Raw genomic sequence first — 22,366 nt, 5'->3', positions numbered from 1 at the left:
AAGGACAGAAACAGTAAGGACCTAAGAGAAGCAGAAGAGATTAAGAAGAGGTGGCAAGGGTACACAGAATTATATAAGAAAGGTCTTAATGACCCAGACAACCGCAATGGTGTGGTCACTGGCCTAGAGCCAGACATCCTGGAGTGTGAAGTCAAGTGGACCTCAGGAGACGTTACTATGAACAAAGCCAATGGAGGTGACAGGATAAACATTAAGAAGCTTCTCAATACCTATCCCAGCACCCCTGGGATGTGGAGCTAAGGAAATACACAATAGATGCCTTTCTCTAGACTATGAGTAAACTTTCACATCCAGATACATTCCATCTTTTGGGATATTTCCCCATCCATCAAGTGTTTGAGATAATAAATGAAGTGGCAATAAATAGGGACACTGACGAGTCTGGGCTCACAGAACTTCCAGCTTCTGGATTCAATCTGATCTGAGGAGCCACCATTGACTCCTGGTGCTTCCTTTGCTAGAGCATCAAACACTTGTTTTGGGTCTAAGGTTCCAGGGCTTTATTGTTTAACCATTTGGGGTCAGCATTCATGAGACCAAAATAAGATCTTAAGGTCAGATAATTTTCCAGATGGGGATTCAACAGATCAGTGTGAAGTTAATCAGGGATTTGTTTCATTTAAACTGTCTAAAGTTGGGACTTTTTTAGAGTAATAAAATAGGAAGAATGTGTCTGCCTTGTATCATTAATGCTACTTATAGGTACACCCAGTGGGTAATTTGAGCTTGTTAAGTTAAAAGGTAGAATTTCAGTTCTACCTTAACAGCAGAAAGATTCTCTTTGCTGCATATAATTAAACAAAAAGTGAAGCTAAAGCAAATTTCATTAAATGTTTGGCCCAGTCATAGAAAACTGTCATCTCTCCAGGTTGATGTAAATGGGAAGGGAAAATGTTCTTTTATCACTTAAGAACTTCTTCCACTTAAGGTTCCGGAAAGTACATTTGTACATTTACAGGATGATTAACTACTCACAAAGTTCTCAAACAACAGGTGTAAACATTATTTTTATTCTAATTTGAAAGGACAGACATTGTTGATTCCTATTTCCTATTCAGCTCTCTTTGGATTTGCATCCTTTAAGGGAGAGATGCAAATTTCTTTCCTTACTGCAAGTGCTGCATGCTGAGTGGCTTGTCAATAAAATCCATTCAAAATTGGAGATACCTGTGGCCTGTGAACGAGAGAGCATTTCTATGCTCTCTTCTCTGGGACAGCCACGGTGCTTCTCAAGCGTACTTTGAAAATGCCTCTCTGTACTGAGCTAAGCCATTCCGCAGCCAGTTGGGTTCTTGGTTCTCCAGGTTATGATGTTGTCAGCTGTCAATGGTTTGCACTGACTCCTTTGAGCTCTCTGTGGCCATCTCTAGTCAGAGTCCACATTTTCCTTCAACAGGTTAACTGGACCAAACTGGAGTCTGGTTTCATTTCCCCGGAGGCCAGAAAAGTATGTAGTTTCCCATTTGCTTGATTTTTCCAGTTTCCAAATGAGGGCTTGCGCTGCCCCAGCAATGAAGAGAGCAGTCATACCCCCTGCAGCTGAGAGCTGCCGTGAAGCAGATGTTGAAAGATGAAATGTCATAATAGAGAAGCATCTTAATCTCTGATATTGTGTTCAAGTTCTTAAGAATGTGATATCCTCTAAGAAATTTGCAAACCTAAATGGAGATTATTTTATATGGCTTAACATTTCTTTAAACCATATGTCAACACAAGGACTTCTGAAAAGAAAATGACCGTGTTATTTGATCCCAAGGCCTGTGCTGAGTGGAAGGAGTGCTGTTCCCCTTCATGTTGGCTGTAGCAGGCCTCAACGACAGGCCTGTGAGTAGAATCTGGCCCACCGCCTGTTTTTATAAATACACTTTTTTGGAACACAGCCTTGCTCATTCGTTTACCTAAGTGTCAATGGCTGCTTTCCTGCTACGTAGAGTTGAGAAGGAAGGACAGAGGCCATATGGCCTGAAATATTTACTCTCTGGCCCCTTACAGAAAACGTGTGCCAACTCCTGAATTACAACAGAATGTTAGGGCCGTGGGACCTCTGATCTGACTCTATTCCTAGCTTTTGGAGCTGTGGGCAAGTTATTTAAATTCTCTAGGACTCTTGAGAGTCCCTTGAACAGCAAGGAGATCAAACCGGTCAATCCTAAAAGAAATCAACCCTAAATTTTCGTTGGAAGGACTGATGTTGAAGCTGAAGCTCCAATACTTTGGCCACCTGATGTGAAGAGCTGACTCATTGGGAAAGACCCCGATGCTAGGAAAGATTGAGGGCAGAAGGAGAAGGGGACAACAGAGGACGACATGGTTGGATGGCATCATCAACTCATAGGACACAAGTTTGAGCAAACTCTGGGAGATAGTGAAGGACAGGGAAGCCTGGTGTGCTGCAGTCCATGGAGTTGCAAAGAGTCAGACACAACTTAGCAACTGAACAGCAACAACAAAAGCTTTAGTTTCCTCATTTATGAAGTCGAAGATACTGAAGGTTAGGTTTTTAAATTAGATAATATATTTAAAGCCAGTACTATCCTTGTTCCAAGCCCTACAGATATTGTGGCAGGTCCACATAAAGCTCTTAGCACAGCACCTGACATGTAGGAAACACTCAACAGGTGTGCAAACGTATAAAATAGTTCATTTGGCTGCTGTTATCTTAGTCATCCTTGTCTTCTGCCACGTTCCTCTGGAGTTGTTGGGATCCCAGTGTTTCCCTTCCCCACCGCTCTGCCAGATGGCAGCTCTGTTTCTTACAAGGAAACAGTTAACAACCATTGAGATTTCGTGAATGGAGTGCTTGGGAAGGAAGTAGGCAAAGCTATGTGATAAGGTGTGAGGAACACAGGCATCCACCAGTCAAGGCAGAACCCCAGTGTCAGGACAGTAGATGGAGTGTGGACGCTGGAATCCGGAATTCCTGGGGTTTTGTGCATGAACTGCGTGACCGAATTCAGCAAATGTCTTTGTCTCTCTTCTTCAGTATCAGGAATTCAGCGCTGCTAACAATGAACCCCAGGGATGTGAGGATGAGCTGAGTTCCTGCCAAGAGTGTGCTCGGCACATCAGATGTGCTTAATAAATATTGGTCCTCTGTGGTGCTGCTTTATGAAGGCAGGGGGAGAAGACAGCTGGTCTTGGGGACATGAGTGCCTTCAGAGCGCACCTCCTGTGTTTCAGCTCCTGGTCCACATGTCACCTTTTCAGTGAGGCCTTCCCTAACCATCCCTGTGAACAGCTCATCTTCCCCCCGACCCTGGTCTCCTGCCTTCTCTTTCCTACTTGATTCTTCTCTGCTTAACGTATTTCATTCTATGTGTTCTATTCTGTGTTTTACTTGCCTGTTGGCTATTTTTTCCTTCCATGTGAGTTCCAGGAGGAGAGGAATGATTGTGTTATCCACTAATATGTTCTTGATGCTTGTAACTGTAGGAGGTACATATTCTGTGTTTTACCTATAATTGTATTTTTAGTGCCCAGCATACTACCTTGTCATATACTAGTGAGAGAACAAATAAATAATTGAGCCAAGTAAATGAGTTGTATTGATCTAGGGCTTCTTATAGTATTAGTGTCTGACTCATATAGGATTTCTTTATACAAGCTCCCTTCATTGTTAAAATATTCTGTAATAATTTATATTGTCATCTTAGGAAAAAAATGAGTATTGACTGAAATGTACAAGCTAAATGTTTGTGTTTTTCTGAGGCCAGTCAGTAGGCAGGAAACCTCTCTGCGGGTGCATAGATGATGGGAGGGATCATGTTCCATCCACCAGGCCAAAGCTTTCAGAGATGTGACAGCAATATGCCAGAGTCCCACTCTAGGATTCTTCTTTTCTCTTGGGAAAGCCAGGCCACATAGTCAGCATGAGAATCAGATCAATGAAGCTTGTCCATGATGAGCTCCAAGCTGCCAGGCTCTAGAGTTGGCCTGTGGGAGGGTTTTCCTTCCCACAGGAAGGAAGGGCATTAAGGACTTTGGCCAGAGTGGGGACTGACTAGCTGGCATGTTTCTGGAGACCAAACCCAATGCTCCTTAGTGACCAGAATCCCTCTCAGGATCTGATAGTCCCTCAGGGACTGTTTCTCTCCAGCCTCAGGGCCCAAATTTGAAACATGGTGCCCGAAGGGTTATACAATGTTAGGAGCACGAGGGAGACTGGGTTAGAGGGTCCAGTCAAGACCCAAGAGCACACAGGATGGACTTTTCTGGATGCATGAGCTGATGCAGTCTAGGAGCGGGAGCCTACAAGATGAACCTGTGGTTCTCCACCCTCGGGCAGAGAACTAGCAAACGTGCTGGTGGAGCCCACTGGAGCATTGACGTGGAAATGTTGTATCTGACAGGGAGGTTATGTCTGTTTTTCTATCATAGCACAGGCTCTGTTTGAAAGTTAGTTGCATGGGATGGAATGCTCAGAGGCCTCCGTCACACTCTCAGACCCACCTGCTTCTCCACTTTCTTTTCCAGCATGGGCTACTGCATTCTTTTCGTGCACGGACTGAGCAAGCTGTGCGCGTGGCTGAATCGTTGTGGCGCCACCACCCTGAGCGTGTCCACGGTGCTGCTCCTGCTGCTTTTCTCCTGGAAAACCGTGAAACAGAACGAAATCTGGCTGTCGAGAGAGTCCCTATTCAGGTATGACTAGTGGGATAAAAGTGAATCTCTTCGCATTTATGTCTTTCCTTATGTATCTGTTTCCAAACAAACCAGGTGACATGGATCTGGTGATATTTACTACTCCAGAAGTGTTTTTCAGTGAAGTTATAAATGGAAGGTGTCCTTTTATTTGGGGTTTTAACTTCAGTTTTTTTTTTTTTTTTACTAGTATATAAAGTTTTATGAGAGCTCATTCTAAGTGAATTGATGAAAATAAGGATCACGAGAAGCTTTGGGGGGGTCTGTGAATTGAGATGGAAAGTCTTAATGATAAGCTGGGCTGTAAAATCGGCTATAAACAAAATGAAACAATAAGTCTAATTCCATTGTTCAGCCGAGTGAATGGGAAAGGTGAGCGCACAGCAAGAAGGAAGAGAAATGCAGTACATTTTCTTTAAAATGTTTCAGGACGTTAAGTCGTGATCTGTGATCTAGTTGCTTTATTTTGAACATTAATTTTGAACAGGAAATGATTTCTCATCTCCTGGTAGGTTTTTATATGGTGTAGAAGCTGTTTCAGAATATAGTGAAGTGTTAGTCACTCAGTCGTGTCTGCCTCTTTACAACCGTTGACTGTTGCCGTTGACTGTAGCCTGCCAGGCTCCTCTGTTCAAGAGATTCTCCAGGCAAGAATATTGGAGTGGGTAGCCATTTCCTTTTCCAGGGGATCTTCCCAACCCAGGGACTGAACCCTGGTCTCCTGCAATGCAGTCAGATTCTTTACCATCTGAGCCACCAATATAACAATGTCCTAAATGTTGTAAACTATAAACATCTTTTGGGTCACTCATCATGCTGTGTTTCTGGACTTGATTTGTCTCATTGATGCCACAGCCCTGGCAACCTTCACCTGGGCTCCTGGCTCAGCCACACCTGACCTCCCAGGAGTATTTCCCAGTCTCTAGGAGTTCCTAGTTTTTGCCTGCCTCCAGCTTCTGTCCTCACTTGTGGCCCAGTTGGCCAGTTCAGTCAATGTGGTTTTATTTGGTTCCCTGATCACCTAGTATCCTACACTTATTCTTTGGAGGCAAACAACTGAAAGTGTGGAGCAGACTGGTTGTCTGAAGAGTCTGTCTTGAGGGGACCTGAAAACTTGCAAAGAAATGAATGGAGGGTAAATGAATGAATGAAGAGTCGGGATTACTTTTTAAAATGAGAAAATATAGGAAGAACATATAGGGGAGCACCCAGAACTGGGGAGCAAGTGAGGAAGCTGGTGTGGAGCAGACTGGTTGTCTGAATAGTCTGTCTTGAGGGGACGTGAAAACTTGCAAAGGAATGAATGCAGGGTAAACTTACCCCAGTTTTCTCTCTTCACATCACAGTCCCAGGAAGATAAAGTGTTCTAACTGAGTCTGAACTTAGGTTATGTGCCTGCCCTTTGTCCCCCATCGGGGCACTGAGATGACAGAACTGGTCAAAGACTCTCCTCTGACTTCCATGCAGGGTGGCGTGGGGAAGTTAGGGCAGGAAGAGCCCCTGGGCTTCCTCTGAGATAACACAGCAAAAGGGAATTCTCCACAGGAAGTCCACTTAAAACAATATATCTGATTTTGCTACTTGGCAGTTTAACTTTTTTAATAGAAAAAAAAGTAATTTGGCATGCATGTCTTTATTTATTATTACATGCCGTTTGTTATCATTGTCATTATCATTGTCACCATCATTATTTCCATGGGTCCTGTAGGGACCTGTTGCTCTTTGTTTTTTCTTTTCCTCGTCTATGAATTATTTTTCATTTTTAGGCTGCAGAGCCTATTCTGTTCCTGTCATACCCCTGACTTCAATGCAGTGCTTACAGATGAGAGTGAACTCGTTCCCTCTTACTGCCCAATGCTGAGGTCATTCTGTAAACACAAGGGCATGGAAGTTCAGGAATATAACTTCCTCCTGGTTTCTGTTGACTTAATTAATTTTTTCTTTCACTTTCAGTAGTCAGTGATTTTATGAGAAATATTTAAATGGTTCTGCCCTGTGTTAAACCTTCTTGAGTATAAGTACTAAGAGTGATTACATTTTATAATGATGTTTACTGCTTAATCAGAGCAACTCTGGGGATGGATTCTGGCAGACAGTAGTTTATCTCAAGGATAACAAGTTAGTGTTCAATCCCTATACAACTGATGCCAGCAATTTTAAAAAAGGGAAAACAAAAGAGCAAAACACTCATTGACTTTGCATGCAGAGGTTTCTGGTTTTTTAGATGGGAGCATGTAGGAAGTTAGCACTTGATTACTAAAACACTCCACATATGTACATAAAGAAACTTTGTGTCTGAGATGCCTTTGGTGATCAAATGAAGTTTTGTGTAATATGCAAATCAAAGCTATCAATAGGTTTTAGAAAACTTTACCTATTGTAATTTATTTATATTCTGAGAAAATTTTAAGAATCTGAGACTTTAAGTTTTTTCTTTTTCCTTTAAGATCAGATGTTTGTATATATTCACCTTTCCTGAGCAATGTTCAAATTAGTTGAACATTTACCAGGAATCGTTGAGTCATGATAGGATTAGTGGTTGGTGTGGAGTGCGGAATTAGGCTTTTTGGCTTTGCTCCAAGTTCCACTGTTTAATAGCTATGTGATCATGGGTGAGTTACTCAACCACTTAATGCCTTACTTCCCTTATTTTAAAATTTAGGAATTTGGGATTAACATATACACACTTCTTTATGTGAAACAGATAACCAACAAGGATCTACTGTATAGCACAGGGAACTATTCAATATATTTATTCAATATCTTGTGATAAACCATAATTATATATGTATACACACACACACACACACACATATATGGCTTCCCTAATGGCTTAGCGGGTAAACAATCTGCAGCCTGCAATGCAGGAGACACAAGAGATGTGGGTTTGATCCCTGGGTTGGGAAGATCCTCTGGAGAAGAAAACGGCCTGAATCATTTTTCTGTATGCCTGAAACTAACACAACATTGTAAATCATCTAAATTTCATTAAAAAAATTTTTTTAATAAATTTTTTAAAATTTAGAATAATGATAGTGTCTATCTTCTGGTAGGGGCTTCCCAGGTGGCACTGGTGCTAAAGAACCCATGTGCCAAATGCAGGAGACATAAGAGAGGTGGGTGGTTTGATCCCTAGGGAAGATCTCCAAGAACATCCCTCCAGAGAAGACCCCCGGGAGGAGGGCATGGTAACCCACACCAGTATTCCTGCCTGGAGAAACCCATGGACAGAGGAGCCTGGTGGGCTACAATCCATAGAGTCACAAAGAGTCAGACACGACTGAAATGACTTAGTACGCATGTGCACCTTCGGCTGTATTTATAAGAATAAAAGAGTGTGTTAAAGATGCCCAGGGCACTATGATAAACACTATGTAAGGTTATTGCTCTGCGTTGTGTTCTAGGACATGAGCGAGAAGTGAGTTGGGGGAGAGACTAGAGGAGCCTGAAGTCTGGATGGGAGTCAGATGCATGAACATATTTTAATATAATGTAGCGGGTGGTAGGGTCTTCCCTGGTGGCTCAGTGGTAAAAATCCGCCTGCCAGTGCAGGAGATATGGGTCCAATCCCTGGGTCAGGAAGATCCCCTGGAGAAGGAAATGGCAACCCACTCCAGTATTCCTGCCTGGGCAATCCCACGGACAGAGGAGCCTGGCGGGCTACAGTTCATGGGGTTGCAAACAGTTGGACACAACTTAGCGGCTAAACAACAACGAAGCAGGTGGTAGACAAGAGGAAGGGCAGGACACTGTGTAAGTGCAGGCAGCTGACGAATCAACCCAAGCCTTCAAGGGCTGTTCTCCTGTGGGCCTGAGCTCGGAATGGTGGGATGAGGAAAACCTAAAGTAGGTCAAAACCAAGAGCTGGCCCACTGAGTAAGAAAAAGTCCTAGATAAGCTGATGTCCTTACAGAGGTCCTGATTCTGTTTTCTCCTCTGTTCCAAACTATAAACTCATTGACCATCCTAGGTCATACGGTCTCAAGAGCTCTCTAATTATATGGAGTGGTTTTGCTTGGCAATACTATGAGCAATCTTACAGAATATCTTAGGACAGACCTTCGTGTTAGAGAAAAATCCAAATTTCAGTCAAGTCCCAGTGTTTCCAGCTAAGGCCTCCTCCCACAAAAAGGATGGCACTGAATGATGTGTTTTTAGGAGATACCAATGCAAAGTCGCCTCACATCTTTGTACGTCTATTCTTGAAAACCTCTCACATAAAAGCATAAGAATCCAGGACTTGTGTCTCACCAGGGGCTCAGAGAAAGAGTAGTTTGTCCAAGCCAGACTAGCTGTGAAAAGGCGGAGCTAGGATTTGAACCCAAATCTAATGTAAAAGCCAAAGAATGTATATACTTCACCACCTATAGTTTGCTTTATGTTGTCTAACTTAATCTCAGCCCAATGTAAACAGAGACAGACAGACAGAGAGAGAGACAGACGGAGACAGAGTGAGAGATATTTGTAATCATAGTTGCAAGGTACATTTTCTTTAATCTCTTAGAACAGGAAATTATTCTGCTCTCTAATCCAAGGAGATAGAAACTGCGTACATCCAGCTGAACTGAGTGATACCCCAGACTCATGCGTGTTTGCAGGAAATTGTACCAAAATAACACAATTTGATTAAATATTTTCTTCCCATCCCCCAAATCTTCAAAATACCTAGAATGACAAACATAGCATATTTTGTTTTGCATCCAGTTTGGGGTCTCTCTGAATCCCATTCATGAACTGTTTAAATGATCCATGGACCACCCTTAAGAATTTATGGCCTAGATCTTCCTCCCTTTCTGTAGAAAACACATGTCTTTTTCTTCCTCTGAAATTGCTGAGCCAGAAAGATAAGCAGACCTCCCAGGGCAGAGAACAGAAACCAAAGATTGGCAGATTCCTTTGTAAAAGCCAGACTATAAATATTTGAGGCTTTGTGGGCCCTCTAGTCTCTTTTACAGCTACTCTGCTGTTACCTCAGGAAAGAGGCCGAAGACATTTTTGTAAAAGGGTAAACCCGTGGATGTGTCTGTGGCCCATCAGGCCGTAGTTTGTTTATCAATGATATAAACATAGTCACAGTGATATTCTAATATACCTAGTATCTTGTGGTACCTTTTTGGTTTATCCAATATTGACCAACTTCAGGAATGATTCTGACCTTATATTGGCCTTGGTTGAAATCTCTGCTCAACTATTTACTCAGTCTGTAACCTTAGAAAATGGTCTTCATCTCTCTGAGCCTCAATTTCCTCATCTACAATATGGGAGGTACAGTATACTACCCATCTGATAGATTGTTGAAGGGAAGAAAGGAGATAGCCCTTGGAAGTGGATGCTTAGCTCAGTGCTTGATTTAAAATGAGCCTGCATAAGCACTGGCCATCCTGAGTGTGGTGTTGGAAACCTCAGGTTAAATAGGGTCACAATCGAGGAGAACCACAAATTCTTACTTTCCTTTCCTGTTAACCTCTGGCTGAACACTACTTGTTTTTAAAAAATGTTTGTTTTCTAATCAGGAATTTGGAGATGCTTTTCCTGACCTATTGTTCCATTAATATCAACAAAACAAACGTTTCTACAAACTTGGAGAGGTACCTGAGAGAAGTGGCTTGATATCTCTGGTATTTTTCAAGTCTTCTGCAAATGAGAGGTGTGAGGGAGAAATGCAAAGTGCATAAACACAGACCCTGCATTCAGAGGGAGACTTTTATTCATAATCCTTGTTGTAGTTATTAATAGGGCTTCCCCTGTGACTCAGTGGTAAAGAATTCACCTGCCATTGCAAGAGATGCAGGAGATGCGGGTTCGATCCCTGGGTTGGGAAGATCCCCTGGAGAAGGAAATGGCAATCTGCTCCAGTGTTCTTGCCTGGGAAATCCCATGGAGAGAGAAGCCTAGCAGGCTACAGTCCATGGGATCGCGAAGAGTCAGACACGACTTTAGCAACTAAACAATAGCAGCAACAGCAGTCATTAATAGGGTTTGAGATCCAGCGCCATAACTTATGAATCCTACATTCCCTTGTGGAGTAAGTATGTGTAAGGTCGCACATCCTGTTAAGACAGTTGGGACGACTGAATCTCAGCGTCCGGGTCACAAGCTGAGGAGGCTGGCCCAGGAAGGAGGGGCAACCTGGCCACTCAGTGTGACACTGAGTTTTGCCTTTGGCTAGTTTATCTTTCTTTCTTCATAAACTGTTCATTGTAAAATGAGAGACTGGAAAAACATAGCAGGAAAAGATTACGTAGAGAACATAAAGGTCAAAAACAACAATGGGAAATAACAATGGGAAAAGCAGTATAGTCACAGGATTTCAGTTACTCCAACCACACCCATTTGCCTGCTACAAATGTTACTACTTCCTACTGCCATCCTTGAACAATGCCCTCATCTTTGCAAGGACGTGTTTTCACAGATTGAACTTGGGTGAAACAGAGCGACTATGCTAACTGCACAGAGGGAAGGATCAATTCCAATAAATATTACAGTTATATCTATGCTGAAATCAAAGTTATCTTTAAAATCTCCCTGTCCCATGCACTATATAGTTTTGGAGAGAAAAGTCAGACATTTTCCTGTATAAAAGTTAAATTTTTAAAAAGCCATCACTATCCCTCTGACCTTGGTCCTGCCCTGTGACTAGATATACTTTGGGTGATGTCCATTTGAAATGTTATATTAAAATTCTAGCTTTGTTTGTTAGCTAGTGAGCTGCACTGTGGGGGTAATTGAAGAGATTGATGATTTCACTGGAGCACCCAAATGGCAGCGTTTGTAAATCTTTTGTTTTGGGTTAGTCATCTTCCAGTAAGAGGATTCCTCCAGTCTCCTCCCTGAGAGTCCAATCCTGGCTGCCAGTGTGCAGAGCTTTGCCTGGATACCACAGGGTTAGGAGGATCTACTGTCCAGAAGGCGTATTGTCACTTAACCTACTTTGGAGGTACAGCTCCACTGGCCCTAGCTGTATTTGTTGTTTCTGAATGCAGGATCTCTGATTCAGTTCTCTAGAGAGTAACATGCATGCGTGCTAAGTCACTTCATTGTCCGACTCTTTGCGACCCCATGGACTGTAGCCCACCAGACTCCTCTGTTCATGGGATTCTCCAGGCAAGAATACTGGAGGGGGTTGCCATGCCCTTCTCCAGGGATCTTCCCCACTCAGGGATCGAACCCGAGTCTCTTACATCTCCTGCATTGGCAAGCAGATTCTTTACCACTAGCGCCACCTGGGAAGCCTCTAGAGAGTAAACTTCCTGCCTTTTGCTGGGAAGGGAAGGAATAGTGGAATAAGTCACTGGAATGTGCAGGGCCAGGAAGAGGTAGCTAGGGCCGTGTATTTGACCTCACCTCAGCAGCTCTGCATAAGGCGGAGCCTGCTGCTTTCACAGGATGTTGCCCTTGGCTTGGTCTCTAGCTTCACACACTCCATGTACGTTTTGTCCTCTGGAGAGTTCCTCAAGGAGCCGGCCAGCAGATTTTAAGTGAGATAGTCTTTGCTGGTCCTACTGCTGCTGCTAAGTCACTTCAGTTGTGTCCAACTCTGTGTGACCCCATAGGTGTCAGCCCACCAGGCTCCCCCGCCCCTGGGATTCTCCAGGCAAGAACACTGGAGTGGGTTGCCATTTCTTTCTCCAGTGCATGAAAGTGAGAAGAGAAAGTGAAATCACTCAGTCTTGTCCGACTCTTAACGACCCCGTGGACTGCAGCCTACCAGGCTCCTCCATTCATGGGATTTTCTAGGCAAGAGTACTGGAGTGGGGTGCCATTGCCTTTTCCTTGCTAGTCCTAAGGGGCTGTTAATTTTTTTTCTTTATTTGTTTGCCTTTGCACATTTTTCTTTATTTTAAAATTAAAAGCAATTTTTATTGACTTATAACATTAAATAGGGGCTATTTCAACAAAAGCTCAACAAGGTCACAATACCCTGGCATACTTCACTAACAGATTTAACACTTTATATGGAATTTCCCTAGTGTTCTTACCTTTAAATTAAAAATTAAATGAAAATATGTCACCTAGAAGAGGTACCACATTTGAAGTACAATTGCCCAGAAACTAGATTGTCATCCTGTCTCCTTCCTCTTACCTTTAGCCTGTTCCCCTCCCACATTTAACCCACATAATTTCCGGAATTTTCTTCCCAGATAGCTCCCAAACCCATCTACCTTCATCACTTCCCTGCCACCACCTCCTTGCAGGTGAGGGAACAAAGACTCTAGAAGCAAATTCCTTGGGTCAGAATCCCATTCTTGGTACTTACTACCAGGCTTATCTTGTGCAAGGTGAATTTGTGATGCAGTTACAAGCGACTACAGATATTCCTTCTTGTATCACCTTCAAAACTTCAGTGTTACCCCCTGGGGCTCCCCGGGTATTTTGTTTTGCCAGTCTGAGCAGACTAATACACTCATCACTTAAGAAGATTTTAACTTTTCTGAGCCAAACCTCCTTTCCTTACCTGCAACTTGTAGAATATTTATTAATAATTACACCTGCCTTTAAATAAAATTAGCCCTGGCTTCGTACGTGGGAAATGTTTATTTCCAACAAACCTTAGTAAGGAGGCTAGTCTACAGTTATCCTTCTTGTAATGATTTATTTTTATAGACAATATCAATTTTTTTTAAAAAGAGGAAGGCTATAAGTGAAGGAAGTAAGGAAAAAGGAAAAAGCTGAGTTAACCTGAGCATGCGTGGTTGTTCCCCCAAGAATCATCTCTCACCACTTCCTGCTCCTCTGCTTCCGTGCAGTTAGTGTATTTTACTTGTGCATAGCTGTGCACAGCCTTCACTGTTTTCCACAGAAGCATGTTTAGTAATTCATAAGGTCTGCAAGTTTTGGAAGAGGCTTTGATGGATGCAATGAACATTTCAAATACAGGTTCATAAATCCATGATTAAAACATGAAAGAAACTGGCAACATTCCTAAGCAGTACTCTTTGTTACTCATTTTTTTTTTTTTTTTAATTTATTAACTTTTAGGTCTGGAGTTCAAACTCTGCCCCACAATGCCAAGGTTCACTACAACTATGCCAATTTCCTGAAGGACCAGGGTCGGAACAGGGAAGCCATCTACCACTACAGAACGGCCCTCAAGTAAGCTGCGGCTGGGTATCTGTGCTTTTCAGGCCCTTGTTTATTTCACTCACCCCTCCCAGTGTATAGAGGCCTTGTTTCTCTTGACAGTGAACATCTCCTTGGAGGTGGTATAGACCTTGGACTCCAAATCTTTTGGCTCTTTGTTCAAGTCTGTTATAAGTCTACTTTGCTTCTAACTTTTGGTGTTTTCTTATAAAAATTTCCATTGCTACACATTATATAATGAAGTGACACAGTTAAATACATATATACAGACCTGTAGGAATTGGTTGTAAAAAATATTCCTGTAAGTTCATAGGATATTTACTGCAATGAATTCTTCCCAGTCTAGGCTTCCCATTATCTAAAAGGATTTATATAAAGACTTTTGAGTATAGAAGTAAAATACTCTGATAATTGTGTTAAATAAAAAAAAAAAGTGAGAATTCACTTGATTACTCTGTTGGGAATATGTTAATAAGGTATGTATATACATACATATATATATAGTATATTTTTCAATGTTTTAAAATTTTAAATATGAGCAGCCCTGACACTCTCTTTGTATACTCATCTACTGGAAAAGAATATACCATGCATGGCTTTAGAGATGATTTTACTGCATGCCTGTTCAGTCATGTCTGACTCTTTGCAACCCCATGGACTATAGCCCACCAGGCTTCCCTGTCCATGGAATTTTCCAGGCAAGAATACTGGAGTGGATTGCCATTTCCACCTGCAGAAGATTGTCCCAACCCAGGAATCAAAATTGTGTCTCTTACATCTCCTGTGTTGGCAGGCAGATTCTTTACCACTGTACCACCTGGGAAGCCCTGGAGATGATTTTAAGGGGGATTCAAATTTAAGTTCTGCATTACCAGCAGCCATCTGTATTGCTTTTAGGTACCCAAACTGCAACTCTGATTTTCATGATGGTCTTTCCAGTCCCCCCAAAAAAGAAGGTCTGCCCTAGAAGATCTCAGATAATATATGTGTTTAACCTGGAAGGAGTGGACACCTGATAACTAAACACAGCCTCAGAATCTCCCCATGTGAGCTCACAGAAGTGTTTTCAAGAAGTTTCCATGCATCTACCGTGTGTCCCACATTTGGCTGAATTTTCTGATACAGTTCCACTTTGGGACATGCTCTAAAATATGTGTACCAAACAAAGCATACATTTCACTGAAGCACCCTTCTTGGATTGTCTCAAGGTTTAGTTAGAAATTATTCTTAAAGCAACTGACCTAATTTTTAAAAGTTATCCTTTTGAATAGTGTTCTACATAAGTATATTTGGTCATCAAGCAAAGTCTTTTAGACTTTAGGACTTGTTATTTAATATTCAGTAAGGGGAAAATGTTAAACTGTTAACATCAAGTTCTCTTTCCCAAAGATTTCAAGAAATATGAGCCCCAGAGGAATAATTGCAACAAAGCTTATTATTGTGAAAAAGAAGTTTTTATTAAGAAATAGAAAGCATTTTGAAAGATTTAATAAGGAATTATATTTTTTTCACTGCAAGCCAGTTTATCCAAATGTTTACACTGCTTATCTCTGGTTAGTGAGATTATGCTTTAATTTCTTTCTTTATTCTTTCCTTTGTGTTCCAGATGTTTTATAATGAACATGCATTATTTTTGAATTGAGGAAGTGTCATTTTTTTTTAAAAAGGCATGTTCTTTCAAGGGACATTCAAGCCAATAAATTATGTTTTGTCCTCAATAATTAATTAGTGTGTCATGATTTCAGGTGGTATTCTTAAAGGGAAGAGAAGAGCAGTAAGTTTGCCTGAAAAATATTGGTGGAAGAGAAATGTACCCATATCTTTTTAAGTTTGTTTCATTCTAACACACTATTTTCTGTCAAGTTCAAACAAAAAAATAAGGCAGATCCTAAGGCACAGCTTGGGGCAAAAGTATAAATTAAGCAAAATTCTCCTGCAGCTGATTTTACAGAATCACAGTACCTGGTTGGGACTTCTGCCTGTTTCCTATGAAACAATAAAGATAAATGTTTGCTTCAACAACTGTGCTTCGGGAAGAAACATGTCCTTTGAGAAATGCGGTAAAAACAATTAAAGCTAAAAATATACTGCATAGTAATTAGTGAAATAATTCATCCTCTCCCCACCAGGCTCACAATACTTCTGATTTAAACTATTATTATTTTTGTGTGAATACCTCTGTGTGAATTTTTAGTGAATGTGGGTTTTTTTTTTAATTTAAGTAAATTATCACTCTTTATGTTAAAAAAAGGAAAATACTACAACTGTTCATCATTTTGATGATTATTTATCCCCGGTGACTGGAAGACTGTCCTTCCTATAATATAACTCTTTGTGGAGGTTGCAGACTCTGGGGTCCTGCCCTGTCCTGTTTCATGCTACTGCACCTTTGGTGTATCTGATGTTTTCCGTATTTGCACACAGCAAGAAAGAGAATAATGAGGGAAATGCATGATTAAATGTGCTGTTATCTGAATTCAGTCCCAAAAGTTATTCATTCCTATTGTAATAACTGTATAGATTCCAAAGATAATGGTGAAATTAGTCATAAAGTTTGTATCTTACCTATATGTTTTTGGCTGACTTACAGTTCTCAAAATAACACTATATTAAATTGGTAATTATATATGGCATGAATACTGTGCATCTTTTAAACTTTATTCTGTTTTTTAAACAATGTAGATGTCCATTAACTTTATTTTGGTGTACCTCTTTTATGACATTTCTGTATTGCAAGGGAGGTTGCCCTTGGATAATGCCACAGCTGAGGTCATAGATTAAGACTCAGATCATCAAAGGAAACTGTCAGAACCATTCCCTTAAGTCCTCCACAAAGACAGGTGTAAGTTTTCCTCTGCTGTCGGGGTGGCTGTCATGTTTATTGGGGTGTTATAAAGGTTGGGATTCGGTATACTGGAAAATCAGAATACTGCTGGTGGAGCTGCCATCTTCCTTCAAAACTTTTTGACCATTGAGTTACTCTGGAGAAGGTTCCTACCATTTCACCTCATATGATGGGAGTAGAAAGTCCAGAGACTACCCAGCCATTAAGCTCTTCCTGTACAAAACCTCTCATGAAATGACTCCCTTGGTAAGCCCAAAAGCAGCAAGAGTGGCACTTCCCAAATAAAGTGCAGTTGATACTGTATGTATAGATGGCCAGTGGCTTCTTGATTAATTTAAAAAGTCAGTTTAAAGTAAAGAAGGCTAATAGAGTTTTGCCAAAAGAATGCACAGGTCATGGCAAACACCCTCTTCCAACAACACAAGAGAAGACTCTACACATGGACATCACCAGATGGTCAACACCGAAATCAGACTGATTATATTTTTTGCAGCGAAAGATGGAGAAGCTCTATACAGTCAGCAAAAACAAGACCGGCAACTGACTGTGGCTCGATCATGAACTCCTTATTGCCAAATTCAGACTTAAAGTGAAGAAAGTAGGGAAAACCACGAGACCATTCAGGTATGACCTAAATCATATCCCTTATGATTATACAGTGGAAGTGAGAAATAGATTTAAGGGACTATATCTGATAGACAGAGTGTCTGCAGCAATCAATTCAAAGAAATAGAGGAAAACAACAGAATGGGAATGACTAGAGATCTCTTCAAGAAAATTAGAGATACCAAGGGAATATTTCATGCAAACATGGGCACAATAAAGGACAGAAATGGTATGGACCTAACAGAAGCAGAAGATATTAAGAAGAGGTGGCAAGAATCAAGAATACACAGAAGAACTGTACAAAAAAGATCTTCACAACCCAGATAATCACAATGGTGTGATCACTCACCTAGAACCAGACATCCTGGAATGTGAAATCAAGTGGGCCTTAGAAAGCATCACTATGAACAAAGCTAGTGGAGGTGATGGAATTCCAGTTGAGCTATTTCAAATCCTGAAAGATGATGATGTGAAAGTGCCGCATTCAATATGTCAGCACATTTGGAAAACTCAGGAGTGGCCACAGGACTGGAAAAGGTCAGTTTTCATTCCAATCCCTAAGAAAGGCAATCCCAAAGAATGCTCAAACTACCACACAATTGTACTCATCTCCCACGCTAGTAAAGTAATGCTCAAAATTCTCCAAGCCAGGCTTCAGCAATACGTAAACCATGAACTTCCAGATGTTCAAGCTGGTTTTAGAAAAGGCAGAAGAACCAGAGATCAAATTGCCAACATCTACTGGATCATCAAAATAGCAAGAGAGTTCCAGAAAAACATCTATTTCTGCTTTATTGATTATGCCAAAGCCTTTGACTGTGTGGATCACAATAAACTGTGGAAAATTCTGAAATAGATGGGAATACCAGACCACCTGAGCTGCCTCTTGAGAAACCTGTATGCAGGTCAGGAAGCAACAGAACTGTACATGGAACAACAGCCTGGTTCCAAATAGGAAAAGGAGTACGTCAAGGCTATATATTGTCACCCTGCTTATTTATCTTATATGCAGAGTACCTCATGAGAAACCCTGGGCTGGAAGAAGCACAAGCTGGAATCAAGATTGCTGGGAAAAATATCAATAACCTCACGTATGCAGATGACACCACCCTTATGGCAGAAAGTGAAGAGGAACTAGAAAGCCTCTTAATGAAAGTGAAAGAGGAGAGTGAAAAAGTTGGCTTAAAGCTCAATATTCAGAAAACTAAGATCATGGCATCTGGTCCCATCACTTCATGGGAAATAGATGGGGAAACAGTGGAAACAGTGGCTGACTTTTATTTTTCAGGCTCCAAAATCACTGCAGATGGTGATTGCAGCCATGAAATTAAAAGACGCTTACTTCTTGGGAGGAAAGTTATGACCAACCTAGATAGCATATTAAGAAGCAGAGACATTACTTTGCCAACAAAGGTCCATCTAATCAAGGCTATGGTTTTTCCAGTGGTCATGTATGGATGTGAGAGTTGGAATGTGAAGAAAGCTGTGTGCCGAAAAATTGATGCTTTTGAACTGTGGTGTTGGAGAAGACTCTTGAGAGTCCCTTGGACTGCAAGGAGATCCAACCAGTCCACCCTAAAGGAGATCAGTCCTGGGTGTTCATTGGAAGGACTGATGCTGAAGCTGAAACTCCAATACTTTGGCCACCTCATGCAAAGAGTTGACTCATTTGAAAAGACCCTGATGCTGGGAGGGATTGGGGGCAGGAGGAGAAGGGGACGACAGAGGATGAGATGGCCGAATGGCATCACTGACTCGATGGACATGAGTTTGAGTAAACTCTGGGAGTTGGTGATGGACATGGAGGCCTGGCCTGCTGCAGTTCATGGGGTCGCAAAGAGTCGGACACGACTGAGCGACTGAATTGAACTGAACTGAATGTCAGCAGGAATCATCCCATATTCCTCTGAACATTTGTTCACTTAGATGTCCTCTTCCTTCCAGCCCCTGACAGTAAGCCCCCGCCACACCCCGAATGGCTGATGCATTCCAGGTAGCTGGATATCAGCCACATTTAAAAAGGCTGTGATCCTCAGCCACCGAGATAGCTATTTTCTTTTCACAGTTATGGTTTCACATGAAATTCACAGACATAGTCTAAGATGTTGCCCTCCTGTAAGTTATATTGAGTAAGAGATGCATTACTCAGAGGTCCCTGACCTGGGAGACATCTCAAGTGTGTTTGGGTCACCTTGGCCCCTTAGAGGGGACTTATCCACTCCTAATATATCTATTGTTGATCTTTTACATGGAAAATCTGAAGAGGAGGGAAACTGTTAGTGGGGGTGGTGGGGGGGGTGAAGTCCCTGACCAGGCATAATTAAAAGGAAAGGAACGTGCTTTTAAAACTCTTGTACAAAAGAAATATTCAACTGATATATAATTGGCTAACACATGGGAGAGGAGAAACTAAAATCTTTCTGTCTGGGATTTTTTTAATGCATAAAATAGAGACTTGTCATAAGAACGGTTTCCACTGCTTTCATTCTCTGTATTCACTCATATGTAGATAACTAGCAGTCTGAAAAGAGACTCCATGAGATTGTAATAAGTTTATGTGGAAAAAAGGAAATTATAAGACAGTGATTATTGAAGAAAGCCATATCATTAGACTGTAAAGAAGTCTATGTCTAATTAACCCACTGTTCATTGATGTCCTGAGTCTGTCAATAAGATTATTTTAATTCCTTTGAAAAGTGTTGTCTATAAAACTGGTAGAGTTTGAACATTTTTTAAAAATCAGGATTTAATGATTACTTAAAAGTCCTTCTTTACCCAGGCTATTTTTGAATGAGCATTTAAAATAACTCCCATGACTACAGGTGGCATTAACTACCAGCTGCCATGTATTTCTGGAAAGAATAAAAATTGTGATACCATTTGTTAACCTAGTTTAACAAGTGGAGATGGATTCTTCTGCTGGTGTGTCATTTTCATTTATAACAGTCTAAATATGCTTTCCAGTAGCACAATTGAAATTATTTTTGTTCCTTTTTGTTGAAATTATATTCTCACCACATGTATTTTGTGTTCATTAAGTCTAGCAATTTTATTCATTAAATCCAAGACATTATACATTTCCTTTAGAAAACTAGAATTTTAGTCATATTGTGATCATACTTATGGACTATATTTCAGCATGAATGTTCTATAATTTATATTCAAAAACATTTGCTCTCTTTTTTTCTGCCTTCAACCACCATGTCACTTCAAAACCTCACTGTAGTTCCCCAGGAAACAGAATCCAAGGCAGAGATTAACAAACAGGAAAATCATTAATGCTGGTCAGAGAAACAAAATGGGCAGAGGGAGAAGCTGAGATGCAGTGTACTCCCAGGGGATCAGAGGAGTCCTTAGGCTGCTCCGGAGCTGGGTGTCCTCAGAGTTGTCATGAAAGGAGTGGAACATTAATACCTTCTTATCAACCAATCACTGGTGCCAGGCAGAAAGAGTAGCAATGCCCAGAGAAGAACTCAGCTGAGTGTCAGGTGCCTCAGACACTTGATGGTGTAAGACAGCATACATTACGCCAGCTTAATGTATGATGTTTTACACAAGAATATATGACAGTTTGAACAGAATATTCATCTAGTCAAAGCTGTGGATTTTCCAGGAGTCATGTATGGATGTGAGAGTTGGACTATAAAGAAAGCTGAGCACCAAAGAATTGATGCTTTTGAACTGTGGTGTTGGAGAAGACTCTTGAGAGTCCCTTGGACTGCAAGGAGATCCAACCAGTCCATCCTAAAGGAGATCAGTCCTGGGTGTTCATTGGAAGGACTGATGCTGCTGCTGAAACTCCAATACTTAGGCCACCTGATGCGAAGAGCTGACTCATTTGAAAAGACCCTGATGCTAGGAAAGATTGAAGGCGGGAGGAGAAGAGGACGACAGAAGATGAGATGGTTGGATGGCATCACCGAACTCAATGGACATGAGTTTGGGTAGGCTCTGTGAGTTGGTGATGGACAGGGAGGCCTGGCATGCTGTAGTCCATGGAATCGCAAAGAGTCAGACACAACTGAGCAACTGAACTAAACTGAACTGACCAGAATATCATTTAGATTTTCTGTTAAAATGAGAATAGTGGTGTTACCTACTTCATAGTGTTAGTTGCTCAGTCATGTCCTACTCTTTGCAACCCCATGGACTGCAGCCTGCCAGGCTCCTCTGTCCTTGGGCTTCTCCAGGCAAGAATACTGGAGTGGGTTGCCAGTTACTTCTCCAACCTACCTCATAGGGCTGGAATATTAGAAGATAATTCACAAACAAGGTGTAAAACAGTGTCTAAATATCTGGCCATGATAAACTCAGTAAATGTTATTAATACATCCTGAATCAGACCCCTTCTCTTTGCCTCCACTGCCCATCTTCTCTCACCTGGATTGCTTCAGTGTTCTCTGGTCTCCCTATTTTCACTTCTCCCTTCTGCCCTCCTGCCGTCTGTTCTCAACCCAGCAGCGCAGGGGAGTTCATAATAGTCCTGTGCTCAGAACAGTCTGCTTGCTTCCTTCAAGAGTCAAGGGCCCTGCAGTGGTCTCCATGTCATGCACTGTCTGACCTCTGCCACTCAGACCTCTCCTCCTATTGCACCTATCGCTGTCAGCTCCAGGAACACTGGACAGCAGATGCCATATTCCTATATCAGTTGAAAAAAAAAAATGCATGACCTAAAAGTAGAGTATTATGTTTTATTTGGCAGATGAGACTGAGGACTTAAGCCCAGGACACAGCATCTCAGATAACTCTGAGAGACTACTCTGAAGAAGCAAATGGGAGTTGAGGATATATAAGAGTTTTTGCAACAAAGACCAGGTAGTTGGAGCAACAAAAGATTACTGTTTATTAAAGAAAATCAGATATCTTAAGGAACTTAGTGTTTTCTTAATGTAGGGGAAGATGCAAGAGTCTGGGTTCACTGAAAATCATTCCTTTGATGTGCACCTCAGCTATCTGGGGCCAGTATCATGTGCTGTGTCATCCTGAGTCTCCCCAGGGTGCACCATCAGAGGTGGCTGCAGCTGCTGACTGCAGGATGATAGACATCTAGTTTCTATCCTGAGTCCCCCAGGGCTCACCATCTGGGCAACTGTAATGTGATGATATGATGGCTGCAACAATGTTTGTTTGCTGATATGATGGTCAGTATTTTTTCTTTCACATCTATTACAG

General features: G+C 41.5%; 1 protein-coding gene across 2 annotated transcripts in view; it reads left to right on the top strand.

Moving 5' to 3' along the window:
* Positions 1–22,366, top strand: part of TMTC1 (transmembrane O-mannosyltransferase targeting cadherins 1) — a 298,740-nt gene that overhangs the window by 195,937 nt on the left and 80,437 nt on the right. The window contains exons 10-11 of one of the 2 annotated variants that reach the window (XM_043882513.1): positions 4,495–4,662; positions 13,642–13,755. In XM_043882513.1, coding sequence (XP_043738448.1) covers positions 4,495–4,662; positions 13,642–13,755 — 282 coding nt within the window. The remainder of the gene's footprint in view (positions 1–4,494; positions 4,663–13,641; positions 13,756–22,366) is intronic. The other variant, XM_043882514.1, reaches the window with a different exon arrangement.

The sequence above is a fragment of the Cervus elaphus genome, chromosome 22 (assembly GCF_910594005.1).
Source record: "Cervus elaphus chromosome 22, mCerEla1.1, whole genome shotgun sequence".
NCBI lineage: Eukaryota > Metazoa > Chordata > Mammalia > Artiodactyla > Cervidae > Cervus > Cervus elaphus.
The sequence above is the reverse complement of the archived record's forward strand: the minus strand, read 5'-3'. Positions and strand labels throughout refer to the sequence as shown.